The 17,569-nt window shown below is 39.5% G+C and overlaps 1 protein-coding gene across 2 annotated transcripts in view; it reads left to right on the forward strand.

Moving 5' to 3' along the window:
• med14 (mediator complex subunit 14) overlaps positions 1-17,569 on the forward strand; it is a 115,487-nt gene that overhangs the window by 14,623 nt on the left and 83,295 nt on the right. For both annotated transcript variants that reach the window (XM_087992835.1, XM_087992836.1), the window contains exons 3-8: positions 6,242-6,347; positions 7,685-7,858; positions 8,612-8,741; positions 9,047-9,175; positions 13,670-13,777; positions 14,773-14,905. In XM_087992835.1, coding sequence (XP_087848961.1) covers positions 6,242-6,347; positions 7,685-7,858; positions 8,612-8,741; positions 9,047-9,175; positions 13,670-13,777; positions 14,773-14,905 — 780 coding nt within the window. The remainder of the gene's footprint in view (positions 1-6,241; positions 6,348-7,684; positions 7,859-8,611; positions 8,742-9,046; positions 9,176-13,669; positions 13,778-14,772; positions 14,906-17,569) is intronic.

The raw sequence follows: 17,569 nt of genomic DNA on the forward strand, positions 1-17,569 counted from the left end.
GTTTATCGTATTGGTGAGCTGTGGGGTGGGGTCAAACTCCCTCTTTTGGTAGGTGTTGGTATCTGCAAGTAGTTGTTGTGCTTTTTGGGTGTATTCTGCTTTGTCCAGGATGACCGTCATTCTGCCTTTGTCTGCTGGTAGTATGATTATGTTCTTATCGTTTCTTAGTGCTTTTGGTGCTTCCCTCTCTTTGGTGTTGAGATTATGTGTTTGTCTTTTCCTTGTTATCAGGGGTACAATACTTTGTCTCACTGTTTGTTGTGTCTCTTCTGTCAGTCCATTGTTTCTGAGTGTGCATTCTAGTGCTGCTAGGAAGTCTGCTTTCTTGGCGTCCCTGTGGTTGTGGTTGAGTCCCTTGGCCAGTATTGTTCTTTCCGTGTCTGTGAGCTGTCTGTGGGAGAGGTTTCTAATCCAGGAGTGTGTTGTGGTGTCCTCTCTGTTATGTATTAGTTTGGCCATTTCTTTCTTTTAGTGCCGTTTTTTTGCGGTGTGTGGTCCTGTTCTGTACTACGGTGATGGCCTGTTCTATGGTCCGGGTCCATTCCTGATGGGTGGTTTTTGAAATTAATGATTTTTGGTGCGCAATTTCTTGTCTGTATTTGTGTAGTCTGTAATCATTACCTGGATCATCCTGAATCCGTTCTGTCTGGCTGTGTCTCTGGCTTGTGGGTTGTTGACTGGTGGTCTGTATCTGACACATGGTGGAAGGATTCGATTCTTTCGGCATTCGTACAGGAACCGGAGTTGTTCATATGTGGCACTTAGGCAGTTGGCATAGGATTCCCATTTCCTGGCTTGTCTTAGCGTCTCTCGCCCATAGGTGTTCGAAGTTTGGGAGAAGATTTGTAGCTCGGGTGCTCGTTGTTGTGGTTCTGTTCGCCGAGCTGGGAATTTGTGTTGCAGACGTTTCGTCTCTTGTCTAGGTGACATCCTCATGTGCCTCCTGTGAAGCGCTTCTGTGATGTTTCCTCCGGCATTTATAGTGATTTGTACCTGCCACTTCCGGTGTCAGTTCAAGGCACACCCATGGGCTCATCCATCTCTGGACTCATAGCAGAAGCGGTAATACAAAGGTTAGAACAAACAGTCTTACTGCAAATTCAACTCAAACTCTGGGTCAGATATGTAGATGACACCTTTGTAATCATGAAAAACACAGAAATAGAGAACACACACCGGATCATCAACGCCACACTCAGGAATCCGATTCACTAGAGAGGAAGAAAAGGACAACCAACTCCCATTCCTAGATGTAATGGTACAGAGAACACCGAATGGAGAATTCACCACAAAGTATACAGGAAAGCCACACACACACAGACCAAGTCCTAAACTACGAAAGCAACCACCCCAACACACACAAAAGAAGTTGCATCAAGACACTGTTCAAAAGGGCCACAACACACTGTAGTACACCAGAACTGCAAAAAGAGGAAGAAGAAAACCTATACAATGTATTCACCAAAAACGGATACCCCCGCAATTTCATCAACAGATGCCTAAGGGAAAGACAACGAAATGAGGACATGCCACAACCCAAAGGACTAGCTACACTACCATACAATCAAAAACATTTCTGAACTGACAGCCAGACTACTGCGACCACTAGGACTCATAACAGCACACAAACCAACAGCCACTCTCAGACAACAACTCACCAGGACGAAGGACCCGATACCCAGCATGAGCAAAACCAATGTAATGTACAAAATCCCATGCAAGGACTGCACAAAACACTACATAGGACAAACAGGAAGACAGCAAATGGTCCGCATCCATGAACACCAACTAGCCACGAAACGACATGACCAGCTATCCTGAGTAGCCACACACTCAGATGACAAGCAACATGAGTTCGACTGGGACAACACTACTATTACAGGACAAGCCAAACAGAGAACAGCCAGGGAATTCCTAGAGACATGGCACTCATCCACAGATTCAATCAATAAGCACATCGACCTGGACCCAATATACCGGCCACTGCAGCGGACAGCTGGAACTGACAACCAGAAGTGGCAGATTCAAACCACTACAAATGCCGGAAGAAACATCATAGAAGCGCTTCACAGGAGGCTTCCAAGCACTGAGGATGTCACCTAGACAGGGGACGAAACGTCTGCAACAGAAATTCTCAGCTCGGTGAACAGAACCACAACAACATTGATAATTGCCATAAAAACCCCTCTGGTTCATTAGTGTCCTCTTTAGGGAAGAAAATCTGCTATCCTTGGTTTGGACTACTCATGATTCCATATGTACAGCAATGTGGTTGACTCTTAACTGTCTTCTGAAATGGCTTAGCAAGCTGCTCAGTTCAGAGGCAATAACATATAGGCAACCAATGCTGGCCTTGCCACTGATGCCAACAGTCCATGCAAGTACCTAAATAAAACTTGCTTTGTTTAACAAAACTTCATTGATTTCATGATTCCTGATTTAGAAAGTAGAAAATCATGATTCCTGCCCTTGTTTAAGCATTTATTGCCATAACCTGTAGGGAGGCACCGGAACTGACTTGAGTGATTTTTCTCCTTGCTCTCCCTACAACCACAGCCTCTCCTTGAACAAATTGCTTGCCAACAATTATGCCCAAGTATGAACATAACAAATGAGTTGAGTTTTTGGGTGATGGGTTGAAGAGCATCTGTAGACCTAATCCCATCAGCAACCAAGACGTCTGAAGAGAATGGGCATTAATTTGTGAATAACAGGATGAAACCACCAAAGACCATTGCAATAAACTTAAAAAGAGATCTACCTTTGACTTTTATTCTTATAGAGTCATAGAGGTCTATAGTATGGAAATAAGCCCTTCTGCCCAACTTGCCCATGCTACCCAGTTTTCACAATTAAACCTGTTCCATTTGTCTGCACCTGGTACATATCCCTCCATACCTATCCCATTCATTTACCTACCTAAATGTTTCTTAAATTGAAATTGTACTCGCTTTCAACACTACCTTTGGCAGCCATTCCAGATGCTCAACATTGTGCAGAAAAAAATTGTCCCTCTGGACCCTTTAGTATCTCTCTTCTCTCACTTTAAACCTATGCCCTCTAGCTTTAGATTTCTGTTCCACGGGAGAAAAGCTGTTGGCTATCAAACTCACCTCTGCCTCTCCTGATTTTATAGACCTCTAAAAGGTCACTCCTCAGTTTCATTTGCTCCAGAGAAAGAAATGCCAGCCTAGTATAGGAGTTGTATGGAATAAACTTGGAGTTGGAGGAAGTGGTGGAGGCTGGTGCAATTACAGCATTTAAAAGGCATCTGGATGAGTACATGAAAAGGAGGGGTTTCGAGGGATATGGGCCAAATACTGGTAAACGGGACTAGATTCGTTTAGGATATCTAACCCTAACGAGTGGACGAGTTTGACCAAAGGGTCTGTTTCCATGCTGTACATCTCTATGACTCCTTGACTCTGTTCGACCTCTTCTTTTAACTCGAACCTTCTCGTCCAGGTAGATCCTAGTAAATCTTTTCTGCACTTGTTCTAGTTTAATAATATTGTTTCTATAGTAGGGTGACCAGACCTCCATGCAGCACTCCAAATAGCTGCAACAAGACATCCCAAATCCTGTACTCCATGCTCTGACCAATGAAAGTAAGCTTCCCAAAGCTACCTTTGCCCTGTCTACTTGGGACTCCAAGGAGTTATGAATCTGTACCCCTAGATCTTTGTTCTATAACATGACCATGCAACTTGCTGAAAGTCTCTAATAACAGAAATATTGTCCTACGGCATTGTGGTATTAGCTAAATGACTGCTGCTAAATATCTCGATATTGCAACCATGTTTTTTTGTTACCTACTAAGTTGCACCTCATGCAGCATGTTTTGAGAACATCCCTTGCTGGAGTAACTCAATAGATATTGTCATGGCACTCTAAAGTCTAGTTGAGTTGAGTCCCCAACCCTCCATACTTTAACTTCCCACATGGATTGATTTAATTGATGAAATGATCCAGAACAGCTACTGAAAATCAGTCTTCTAGCTGTATGCACTTTTTGGTTATCTCTTTGTCAAATCTCTGATCATTGCCTTCATTCCTTTCTGCTAAAGTCACTGTTTGTTAATCTTTTTCTAAGTTAGGTTCTCCAAATAGGACAAGTTTTCTTTTTAATTGCCTTTGTAATTTGGAGCCCGCTAGCAAGCTATGGTTTGTTACTGTGACATTTTTGAGTCATTGTTACCAGGGTTACTATTGATTGCCTATTGACAGTATTGCTTGCTGTAGTGTAAGTTATTCCATTGTTTTTAATGTGGAACTCAATTTATTTTGAGTTGTATAGTGCAGAATAGGCCCTTTGGTCCAACAGGTCTGCACTGATAAAACAAAACTCATCACCTATCAACCATAAAACCAATTTCTATCCCTTGGCCTATAGCCTTGACATTTCAAGTACTGATCCAAGTACCTTTTTAAAGGTTGAGGTTTCACTACAACCCACCAAGGCAATGCATTTCTTCACCTTAAGATTATGCTGCCTCATTATTGACCCTTCAAAGAGGGACAACTGCTTCCTGTTCATCCTATCTATGAGCCATATAAGGTTGTGAGGGGCAATCAGATTCCCACTTCAGCTTCCTGTGCTCAGAAGAAAACAACTTCAGCCTATTCAGCTTCTCATGGCTAAACTGCTCCAAACTAGGCAGCATCCTGATGAATCTCCTTTGTGCCCCCTCCAGTGCAATGACATCCTTCCTGTAGTGTGCAACCAGGACTGCGCACAGTACCCCAGCTGTGGCCTAAATACAGTTAAGTACAGCTCCAACATAATTTCCCTGCTCTTATAATTGATAAAGGCAAGTGTTCCGTATGTCACCTTAAGACCCTGTTAACCAGTCTGCTGCCTTCAGGGATTTGTGGCCAAGCACTCCAAGGTTTTTCTGTTTCTCTGAACTTCCTTGTGTCCTGCCATTAACTGAGTACTCCCCTGTCTTATTACTTCCAAAGTGCATCACCTTGCTACTATGAGGATCAAATTTCATTTTCCACTGATTTGCCCATCTCACCAACCCATCTATATCCTCCTGTAATCTCAAACCACCTTCCTCACTATCAAACATGCAGCCAATTGTCATGTCATCCACAAACTTACTTATCAGCCCCTGACATTCTCATCTAAATTGTTTATCACAAACAATAAGGGACCCAGCACTGATCCCAGTGGTATAGCACAGAACACCTGTTACCAGTCACATCAACAGCCATCTGTTACCTCCCTCTGTTTCCTACCACTAAGCCAATTTCTGATCCAACTTGCATCCTGGATCCCGGGTGCTTTTAGCTTTCTATCAGTTCCCCATGTGATATCTTGTCAAAGACTTTACTCCAAACCATTTAAGCTGCATGACCTGCTCTACTCTCATTTGCACACCTGATCACCACTTCAAAAATGAATCAAATATGTTAGGCATATCACCCCCCCCCCCCCGCCAAAAAAAAGCTCTTATAAAACAATGCTGACTATACCTGGTCAAACCTTGCCTCTCCAAGTGAAGATTAATTCTCTCTTCTAGAATGTTTGGTAGTTTCCCTTCTAATGATGAGACTTTGTGGTAATTCCCTGGATTATACACACCACCTTGCTGAAAAGTGGAACATATAAGCTGTCCTCCAGTCCTCTGCCTTCTCGGTGACTAGAGAGGAATTCAAAATCTCTGCAATTTCTTCCTTCTCCTCCCATAGCTGGGATGCAGCTCATCTAGAACTGGTGATTTGTCCACTTTTACATCTGCCAAAACCTCCAATGCCTCTTCACTCCCTGCATCAATCTGCTCAGTCTCTCTTCCAAAATTCTGTACTTGGGTTGTGCTTCTCCCAAATGAGGACAGGTATGAAGTGCTCACTGAAATGTACCCCATCAATCACCTTGATCACCTGTTTGGCTTCATTCCCAGAATTTGATACAGCACTGTGCGAGCCCTTGTAGGACCTTCTATAGATTGGCATAAAAAGCTCTGCTGAATATATATCTGCCCCTCTCAACCCTTTACACTACGACTATTGCAGTTTATGTTGGGGAAATTGCAATTCCATATAATTACCCCGTTACTATTACTACCTCATTACTCCTCCACTGTGGCTGACCACTTGCAAAAATAATAAATAGTTTGTGTAAAAATCTAGAATGGTAAAGCTCCTTCATATTATACATACATGTAAATATTCTTTCGTTTTTGAAAGTGATGAAGTTTGCAAAGCTTACAAAAGTGTTGGTTTCTTTCCGCAGAAAAATTGAGATTGTTCAGTTTGCTAGTCGAACGCGTCAACTCTTTGTCCGTCTGCTCGCACTGGTAAAATGGGCAAGCAATGCTGGAAAGGTGGAAAAATGTGCGGTAAGAATGGAAAGATTCATGAATATATTACTCGATGGATGTTTATCTGAATGAAAAAGGAACAGATTTTAAACTTTTTTGCTTGGAAGTATCCAACATGTTTTTATTCACTGGGTGTCATTTGACCCCCATCTCAAAGCAAAGCTGCTAGAATTTCTGCATTTTACTGAGGAGATTTTGTATGAGTGATATTAAGAACATACTGTCCCTAAAAGGGAACTTAAAAATTATCACTCCAGACTTATGGAAGGGATTTTAGAGACAACATTTTCATGGAGAGGGTGGTGTGTGTATGAAATGAGCTGCCAGAGCAAGTTGTGGAGGCAATTACAACATTTTAAAAGCATCTCGCTAGATACGTGAATAGGAAGGATTCAGAGGGTTATGGGCATAATGTTGGCAAATGGGTCTAGATTAATTTAGAATATCTGGTCGGCTTGATGAGTTGACTGAAGGGTCTGTTTCCATGTTCTATGACCTCTAATTTTGCATATAAGTCATGTTAAGTGGAACCAACACAACTTGCCAGTGCAGAGCCTTGCTCGGCTTCCTACTGAAACGCCACTTGAATTTTAAGGGAATTCACTTGCCAATCCCACAAGCTGTTTGGAAAGAATCATTGCTCCAAAAAAAAACACATTCCCAGCAGTGAGGCAGTTTGCTTGAGTAGTTGTCTAAAGTGTCTTGGTATCAGTTTACTGCTGGTTAAGATATTGAGTGATGTAATGGGGTGACTTGCCTTCAAACCTCAACACCAGGCAAACCAATGTGGAGACTTCAAAAACCAGATTTCTTTTCTTTTCTCCCTCACTCCCAAGAGGTTAGTTCTTGGTGGGTAACTGAACAATTGCTGATAAACACATTTTAAGGCTTTCCTCTGTAGATGTTGGGTACCAGAAACATCCAGTGTACAATTAAATAACACTGATCACAGGTGAAATATAATTGTAGCACCTTAAAAGGATGAAAGCAGGAAAGCTGGTCATTTTCCTGCAACCTTACCTTTTTATATAGCATTGTTTTCAACCACACCATCCTGAAACCAATTAAATACTTCTGAAGTATGGTCACTGCTGTTACTTCGGTGACCTTCTCCCATTATGCCTCCTGTTTGGACAACTAACAAACTCCAATTCCACATGTTTTAAATTTCTTAGTTTAGATTATTTGGGGAACTCAATTAATCTTGTTTCTGGGTGACTTTAGCTGTCACTAGATTGAAAGGCACAAACCTTGAGAGTAGCTCCTTATTTCATTTTTGTTGTTTTGCAATGTTATTGTACGGTTTGATTGCCCTGTCCACAACATTATTAATTCTTCTTTCTTCTTGCATATAGATGATATCAAATTTCTTAGATCAGCAGGCATTCATCTTTGTGGACACTGCTGATCGAATGGCTTCATTAGCAAGAGATGCTTTGGTTCATGCACGCCTGCCAAGTTTTGCAATTCCATTTGCTATTGATGTTCTAACAACAGGGTCGTATCCTCGCCTGCCCACTTGTATTCGGGTGAGCTACTGGCCTGAGCTCATAAGATCAGGATTGTTACGTATTTATTATAGTGAAGTTCTGTCTGTAATTTGTTTATTTCAAACTGATTTTCCACAAATTAAGTGACTCAACTTTTTTAAGATGTTAGTCGCTTATCAGTTAAGGATGTTGTTAACTAGATTGCACATTTTCACCTGACTTCAGACTAATGAAGACCTTTGACTAAAAATGGAGAAACTGTTTTCACTGATCAGTGAGTTTGTAACAAAGGACATAAGTTCTAGTTCTCATTAAAGTATTAACCGGTGATTTTAGGAATTTTTTTCTATGTATTTTTGTCCATGAAATGCCCTACCAGGGCATCCGTGAAGGCAGATTTTAACAGAGAAATGCATGAATAGATAAAAGGAAAGAAAAATGCATTTGAGAATAGGATGGGGGAATGGGCTGAAGTTAAAGGCACTGGGCAATATAGTGATCATTTCACTATTGAAGTAAATAAAAGTCCAGCCTTCTGTGGGACTCACCTATGAAGCAAAGTTAATGCGCAATGTATATTTTGACTGAAGTAATTTTTTTTAACATGGATGTATGGAGAGAAACAGCATTTTAATTAAACTAACTAGGTTCACAATTGTAATAATTGTGAGCATTAGACTTGCAAACACAACAATCTGATTCTTTGCATTTGCAATTGATGTTCAACACAATGGCTTCTAAATAAATCATGACGGATAGTTCTGAAATTTGTAATGCTCACATTGTCAACAGGATAAGATCATTCCTCCAAATCCAATTACAAAAAGTGAGAAACAATCCACACTTCATCAGCTTAATCAGATTCTGAGACATCGACTGGTGACAACAGACCTTCCTCCGCAGCTGGCAAACCTTACTGTTGGTAAGAATTTCGCACAGTTTGGTTTCAGTTAAGTTTATGTAAGTTCCACGTAAGACCCATTATTGCAGGAACCTGTAGCTGTCACTGTTGAAATCCTTAAACTTTTAACTTTTGCTTTCTGTGAACGGAACTGCCGTTGAAAAATATGATGTCACCATCATTGTTGTTTCACATGGGATGAGTTTGGGTTTAAGAAAGCTTCTATTTGCAACCTGATAGTGAGAGTTCAGTACATGTTGTGAGTTAGGAAGTGTTCTTCTAAAATTTCAAATTTTGAACTTAAAATATTTATATTTTCTGTAAAGCCAATGGACGTGTGAAATTCCGTGTTGAAGGTGAATTTGAAGCCACACTTACAGTGATGGGTGATGATCCTGAAATACCCTGGCGACTACTCAAACTGGAAATACTAGTTGAAGATAAGGAAACAGGAGGTAATCTGTGGACGAGCATGAGTTAATAATTTATGTTCAAAGTAATCTGTCAATTACTACTTTATACTAAAATATGATCTGGGCCAATATAATTTCTTGATGAATCCTGGGAACTTTCACCTTCTTAATAAAGAATGGCACTTCTCCATTTCAGTGAGTTTGGACTTTCACCTGCTATCCTAGACAACATACCAGCTCATGAAATAATGAATTTTATACACAAGCCAATACAATACCATGAGAAATGACTGTAAAACATTCTTTGTTTGATGTGCATCCTATGCTTGAAAGCATCCTATGCTACACTTCAGCAGCCTACTGTGGTTTGGATTTTGTCAAACAAAAAATCATCCCTGTCTTGTATTTCCTAGTTGGTACTGGCTTGGTTGCTAATTAAAGTATTTCCTTTGTAAGCAGTCATCCTATTTCTGTTTAAGTACTGGTACAATGTTTATAATTTGTAAAATATATGTTTTAAAGTATTTTTCCTGGGCATGTTCTACTGATTTTCAAATTTTTATCGTATCACTTAAACACTAAGCTCAATGACTGAAACGTTGTGATGATTTATGTTCATATGATAGCATGTAGATGTACTGAGATAAATGAACAGGTATTTGATTTCTATTGCTTATGAGTTTAAAGGTTTTATGTCTTTTGCTAAACATTATATGTCATCGATTAGCTGGGAACTTGTTTAGCAGATCACGAGCAGATCAAGACAGATATACGAGGATGTTATTGTAAATCTATAGTTTAACTCATCAATTTCTGCCTATCCTTTCTAGTGCCTTTCACTGTTCAGTAGCCAACTCCACACTAGAGAAACTTTTCTTTTTGTTAATTTATCTGGCTCAGGCAGTTATGACACACCTTAGTGGCAGGTGGGACTTGAACTCCAATCTTCTGGCCTAGAGATACAAAACCACAAGGCCCTTGAGAAAGAACCCAGCCTCCTTTTAAAATAACCTAGCCTTTTTTTTAAAATTACCTACCACTATAATAACTGAACACTCAATTAATAAAGGGGTAGAAGAACACAGCTCTTATTTTTTTAAATCAATCTCTTGTGTGTTATGTTACACACACCTCTGGAGCAGATAGAACTTGAATCTGGGCTTCTCGGCTTAGAGTTAGGTACAGCATAAGACATAGGAGCAGAATTTGGCCATTCAGCCCATTAAGTCTGCTTTGCTATGGTTTAGTGAGATTGTGGCTGATCTGATTATTCTCAACTCCACTTTCCAGCCTTTACCCTATAACCTGATTCCCGTACTGAAAATGGTTGGTTCTGCTATAATGCGTGTTTCTTCAATGTGAATTGGCTTTAACATGATAGAAGAATTTAGCCTGTTATTTGTAGAATGTGAACTTTGCTTACCTGTATTGGCTCTCACGCGATTCCGGCCCCATTAATTTTAACAAAGTGGCTTTTGCACGATTTTCTCAACACTAGAACAGAACTATCGCATTATATCAGAACCGACTGTAAATATCTGTCTATTTCAGCCTGGAATATATTAACCCAGCTTTGGCAGTTCTTTGCTGTGAAGAGACTACAGATTCACTGCTTTTTGAGAGATGAAAGTCCTCATTACTGTCTTAAACAAATGACTTCTTATTTGAGATGATGCACTCTGGTCCTTGACTCTCCAGCAATGTGAAACAGCTTTCCACATCTATCTCGTCAAGTCCCCTAAGAATCTTGTATGCTTCAATAAGGTTATCTCTCATTCTTCTAATTCCAATGAGTACCGGTCAAGCCTACTCAACCTTTTCTCACAAGACAGTCCCCCCATACTTGGTACCAGCTTGGCAACTGTCTCTAGATTGCCCTGGTGCTAATATATCTTTCCTTAGAAAGGTGGCACAACTTCAGTTGTGTTCTGACGAGTGCCTTGTATAATTTTAGCAAAATCTTCCTACTTTTTATACTTCATTCCGAATGCCTTCTTTATTAACCGCTGAACTTGGATGCTAGCTTTTTGTGATTCATGGATTAGGACATCCAAATCCCTCTGTTCTATAACTTTCTGCAGTCTTTCTCAATTTAAATAATATTCAGCCTGTTTATTCTTTTTGCCAAAGTGTAAAACCTCACATTTTCACAGATTATATTCCATCTGCAAAGTTTTTGCCCACACAGTAAACCTGTCTACCTTACTCTGCAGACTACATCATCCTCACCACTTGCCTTCTCATCTATTTTTATATCACCTGCAAATTTGAGGATCATACGTTCACAGACTTCTTCCAAGTCATTAATATATATTAGAAATAATTGTGGCCCTGGCTTTGATTCCTGTGGCACACCGTTTGCTACACTTCTGCAACAGAGCCCTCAAGCACCCAGCTCTTACTTTTCATATTTTGAGAACATAACATGAAATCGCTTAATTACCTAACTAACCACATAACAAATGGAAACTACCTGAGACAGTGTCACAGAGCCCATCCCTTGATTTTTCTAATTAACGTGTTCAGACATGTTTTTACATATATTTGGGCCAGGTGGGATTTGAACTCCACCTTCTCAGCCCAGACATAGAAACATGAGACTGTTCCACAAAAGCTCTTAACTTCTGTCTGAAAAGCCACTGCAAACTCACCCAAATGCCTGCTGCATCTGGTATTTGCCAGGCAGTCTCCCAAATATTAACCAGGCCTGATCTGCCTCGCTGCTGACCACAGATGAGTTTGGGCATTTACAGTCCACTATGGTTGTAAGAGTGTACTTTTTTTTTAAAGCCAGGAATTGACAAGCATGTCCACTGGTCAGTGCAACAATAACAAAAAAAAAGCCCTATTGTTTAAACATTTTCAATCAACCTGTCCAAATATATTCTGACACATATCTGGGGCAGGTGGGACTTGAACCTGGACCTACTGACCCAGAAGTAGGGACACTTCCACTGTGCCACAAGAGCCTTAATCATTATCTCTTAGATATTTTCTCATCAATCTGTTAAAATATGTTACTGCACAATCCTGGAGCAGGTGAGTGTTGATTATGGGGAATCTAGGAGTTCCACCACATTGCCACAAGTACTCTAATCTCTTCATTTTAACCAACCTGTTCAGAGATGTTATGACTCAGCTCCAAAACAGTTAGGACTTGCATCCATGTCGCCTGGTTCAGAGGCAAGGACACTGCCACTGCACCACAAGAGCCCTTCTTCCATTATGCATCACCTGCTATCAGTCAGCTCTGCAGTTTGTTTAAGCTGCACTTCAAACTCTGACAGACTTCCTTTTAAAAATATTATTGCATTTATACAAGTACGTAAGGATTATTACATTGTGAGACATCCTTCTAGAAATTTCAACAGTTATTCTGTAGAGGCATTTCTCATAATGAAACAGTTCGATAATTGATGATGATATCTACCCACCTAAGCTGAGAGATTTCTCTTTCTTTTTCTGCTTTAAACTGGTAATATCCTAACCGTTTTCTCACATTTTCTGTAAAAACTCTGAATGTGATTGTAAGCACATTATCCCAGAAAAGCCAAGTATCTATGTAACATTCTATATTTTGAGTCCCTTTTACGTGTTGCATTTCCTTCATGGTCTTCGACAAATAGAACACTATGTCAACAACATCAAAAGTCAGAATTGGAGCAGCTGTTGTACTTTTCCCGAGTCGTCTTTATTACCTTAGCTTCCCTTGCCAAGGGATAATTTTTCCCATTTTCTCCCACAAGAAAAATTTCAAATCCTCCTGCACTGGAAATTCCATTGCCATAACTTTTGTGTGAGTTGACCGGTGGGACTTGAACCTGGGTCTTCTGGCTCAGAAGCGGTGATACTGCCACTGCAACACAAGAGCCTTAATACATAAGCTGTTTCTTATTTTCTAATCAAACTGTTCAGTGATGTTATTCCACACTTTTGAAACAGCTGGGTCTTAAATCCAGGCTCCAGAGTTAAGGGCATGACCATTGTGCCACAGTTAACCTGATCAGAGATATTACTGCACATCACAGGGGCAGGTTGAACTTGAATCCAGGCCTCTTGGTCCAGAGGCAGGTACACTAACACCATACCACAACAGCACCCTCCAAGGCTGCTGTGCTGTTTTCTAAGCTGCCTGTTCAGTGATGTTATTATGTACCTTTTGAAGCAAGTGGGACTTGAGCCTATATTTCCTGGTTTAGAGATAGGGACATTACCCTGCACCATAAGAACCCTGAATACATAAGCTGTTAGTCCAATGAGTATTACCTTTTGGTCTACTCTGGAGCTTAAACATTTGACCCTTTTGAGGTATATGCATTTCTGACGCTAATAAATTGACTGTACTATGTTATTATTCAAGAATATTACACAAAGTTATAAATTGAACGAACCACTAAGGAAAAGTACATAATTTGAATTTCGTACATATCTCGGAGTATGTTTTTCTTGTAACTTGGAAAACTTCAGATTGAGCTTTTATTATTGATGCTCATGATGGCTTAGTAGTTTCTAATGTGTCTGAAACTGTTATTTCAGATGGTCGTGCTTTGGTTCATAGTATGCAGATCAATTTCATCCATCGACTGGTACAGTCCAGACTCTTTGCTGATGTGAAGCCTCTGCAAGATATGTACAACTGTTTACGTATCCAAATTCTTAATAGTATACAACCTTAGCAATTTTTAAGCCGAACTTTTGTTAAATTCTTGTCTGAACATTGTTATTAGTAAGAACAATTTGATTGTCTAAAATTGACAAGAATGAAAACTTTCTAACTTGCCTTGTGATTACGCCATTTTGAATGTGAAATTCTGCTGAATATTAGTGACCACAAGTGTTTAAAAGACACCAGCAATCTTGTGTAACAGAAGTAATACCCAGACAATCCTGACTTGAACTATATCATCAGTCCTTCATTTTAGCTGAGTAAAAACCCTCAAACTTCCTTCCTAACTGTGCAGTGTGTATTCCTACCCCTAGAACTACAAATGATTCAAGAAGGTAGCTCTGTGCCAGTTTTCCCAGAGCAATTAAGGATTGTCAGTAAATGCTAGCATCATTGGCGATTCACAGATCCCACATATGAATTTTAAAAAACCTGTGATAATGTTCTTTCCAAAAGCCTTGGCAGCTACATCTATACTTTTGGCAGGATTTGTGTTTTTGATCTTCATTGAGTTTTTTCCATCTTCAGTTCTGTTGCTCAAGTGAGCACATAACCATATTAACTCCTGGCTTATACACTAATGGCAAGTGACTTTTTCAGGTTCCCTTGAGTCATAGTTCAATTGTAAAGTCTATTTGTTTTTAGTGATATTTTTGTTTGGTTCAAAATTTGGAATTTATTTCAATTTACTGTTATGTAGAAATATCTTATCTAGAAGACTGGAATATGAGATCAGAATCTGCAACTGATAGCTCATGGTCCTCCTTGTTCCACCACCTTGATTTGCTCTGTTTTCTAAAAACTGACGTTCCTGGAGTTAATCATCATTATGTGCAAATATGTATTTAATATTTATACAAAATATATGCATATTTTCTTATTACTAAACATGGAAGAGTTGACACTTTGCACCAATTTATTGTATTCTGATTGAGTGTTTTCTTTTCAAGTGTTCCTTAACCTACTATTTCAGATTCATTCTGTTTGTCACTGCAGTTGGAAGTTTTACACTCTCAGGTGCAAATGCTAATACGTGAACGTTGGGGCGATCTTGTTCAGGTCGAGAGGTATCAGCCTGGAAAGTGTCTAACTTTGGTTGTTTGGAAGTGAGTAAATCATAGTCATGTCACAGATGTTGCAAAATCAAGTTTCCTACAGATCAAGGAATGAAATACCGAGATGTATACATGAAAACATTGAAATAATGAAGCTTTTTTTTAAGGTTGATATACTGCTCCCTATTCTGGTCACAATTTATTTTAAATAATTCATAAAACCTTAAATAACACAATCAATATGAAGTAGTGATTGAACTATTGTTAGAATCATTGTTTTTGGTGGTCGTTTCTGCTGATACATTAGAAATTTAACTTTCCGAAAATGTAGTTATACAAACATTCTTTAGACAAATTGGGTAGAACTGATTATAGACTTGAGTGAAGAATGCATTTACCTCTAATGAAAGCTAACAGATTGACCAGAGATGCAAAGAGGTCTTCTACTGCTGCTCATTCGAATGTGTGACCAATACTTTAATTGTTTTCACTTTTATTATGAAAAAGTTTGCTTTCAGTTGATCACTTTGATAGGAGATGTAGCTGCTGCCACTAGAACCTGGACCTCTATACTGATCAAACATATGACGGGCTTGCTGCAGGAATTTCTCTTTTCTCCAGTGAAAGTTTCGAAATTATTATCAGCATTAAGAACTTTGACCTGAAACTATGGGCTGAGGTGAAACTCCACTTTTGAGACTTGAACATAGAATCTAGGCTGAAAATTCACATTTTTTTCTTTTTGCTGTGGAGAATCAAGCCCCTTGTATACTGTTCTTAAGGAACAGTTTGATTGAAATTGATCTTCAGCATACATATGTCCAAAGATAGCAAAATATGTGGTGTTCAAAGATGTGCATGTTAGGTGGATTGGCCACAAATAAATTGCCCCATAGTGTCCAGGGTTGTGCATGCTTGGTGTGTTAGCCATGCTAAATGTGGGGTTCAGGAGATAGGATGAAGGGCCTAGGTCTGGGTTGGATGCTCTTCAGGGAGTCGGTGCAGACTCGATGGGCCAAATGGCCACTTTCTGCACTGTCAAGATTCTGTGATTTTATGTACAATATATTAACCATGATATAAGATGTGTTGCTGACTTTTGCTGTGTTGCTGATTTTGCTTTACTAGTGCAATTTTGCCTCACCACCTTTTCTATCCCCTCACCATACTTTTTATAAAGAATGATTTTATTGTCAGCTTTGAAATGCATTGCTTAAGATGGGGGTCAGAGGAGAGAATGTCGTAAAGTGTTATTTGTTTAACAACTGAATAAACACTTAAAAAAACACACCACTTTTCCATCAGTAAGTTAGGTGTGCCCAATTTCTAGTGCAGTATTCAGGAAATCTCATTTTAGAGAGAGAGAGAGAGAGAGAGACTTGTCTGTATTCAAGCTACTTAGTATTTTCATCAAATTAAAACAAAATATCAATGTCCCTCTGTCACGTTGAGAGAAATGGGACTTTCAGGAACAAAAATAGGCCTCTACTCCTGTAAACCTGTTCCATCATAGTGAATCACTAGTGACTGAACTCTCTACCTGCTTTTGCTCCATATCCCTTCATACCTTTGGATCCTGAAAATCTATCAATCTTCATTTTCTGTTAAACGAATGGTGAGGTCGACGTTACTACTTGTAGAAGAGGGTTCCAAGCTTCTGTTATTCTTGGCCTGTGGAATTGTTTTCTATTTTCATTCCTTAAAAAGAGTCCTAGATTTCCCAAAGCCCGACTGTTTTCATAGCTGTTGAGAAAAGTTGCAACAAATCAATCCTTAAATTCCAGGCAATCCAATCCTAATTTGTGTAATTGCACAGTAATCTCTATGGATTCCAATTATCATGTGAGGAAATCTAAGTATCGCTCTCTTCAAGGCTAATACATCTTTTTCACGTGTGATGTCGAGAACTGCTGTCAGTACTCCAGGTGTGTCTGAGTAGTGCTATGTTTTGCCATAATCTGAGCTCAGCTTCTTTCTGTGCTAATCCTTAAATATAAGAAGCCAGTATTCCACTCTTTTTTTAAAAAATTATTTTCTGTACACAGTGCTTTTTATTTATTCATGGATGCGAGCATCTCTTGGCAAGGTCAGCATTTGTTGTTCTCCCTAATTACCTGGACCTTTCTCATTTCTTTTTTGAATTGTAAACCAGAATTGATCAAGAAGCATGACTTGAATTTTATGCCTCAAAAAATCACTATCATCATTATCAGCTTTTCATTTACCATTATATGATATTGTAATATTGGTTAGTGGATGCATTGGTGGTCACCTTCCAGGATTCTATAGACTCTGGAACAGTCCTGCAGATTGGGCGGTAGCTAATGCCACTTCAATATTCAAAAAGGGTTTGGAGAGAAAACCGGGAATTGTAGACCAGTTAACCTAACATTAGTAGTGGGGAAAATTCTCAAATCCATTATCAAGGACTTTACAGAGGAGCATTTAGAAAGCAATCACAGGATCAGACAGAATCAGCATGGATTTATGAAATGGAAATCATGTTTGACAAATCTGTTGGAATTCTATGAAGATGTAACTAGTGGAGTTGTCAAGGAGGAGCCAGTTAATGTGCTATATTTGGACTTTGAGAAACTGTTTGACAAAGTCGCATATAAAAGATTATTGTGCAAGATTAAAGCACATGGGATTGTGGGGGAAGTGTATTGAGATGGATAGAAAACAGGTTGGCAGAGAGGAAACCGAGTAGGAATT

The sequence above is a fragment of the Chiloscyllium plagiosum genome, unplaced genomic scaffold (assembly GCF_037043375.1).
Source record: "Chiloscyllium plagiosum isolate Xiang-an unplaced genomic scaffold, Cpla_swu_hap1 HiC_scaffold_12, whole genome shotgun sequence".
Taxonomy (NCBI): Eukaryota; Metazoa; Chordata; class Chondrichthyes; order Orectolobiformes; family Hemiscylliidae; genus Chiloscyllium; species Chiloscyllium plagiosum.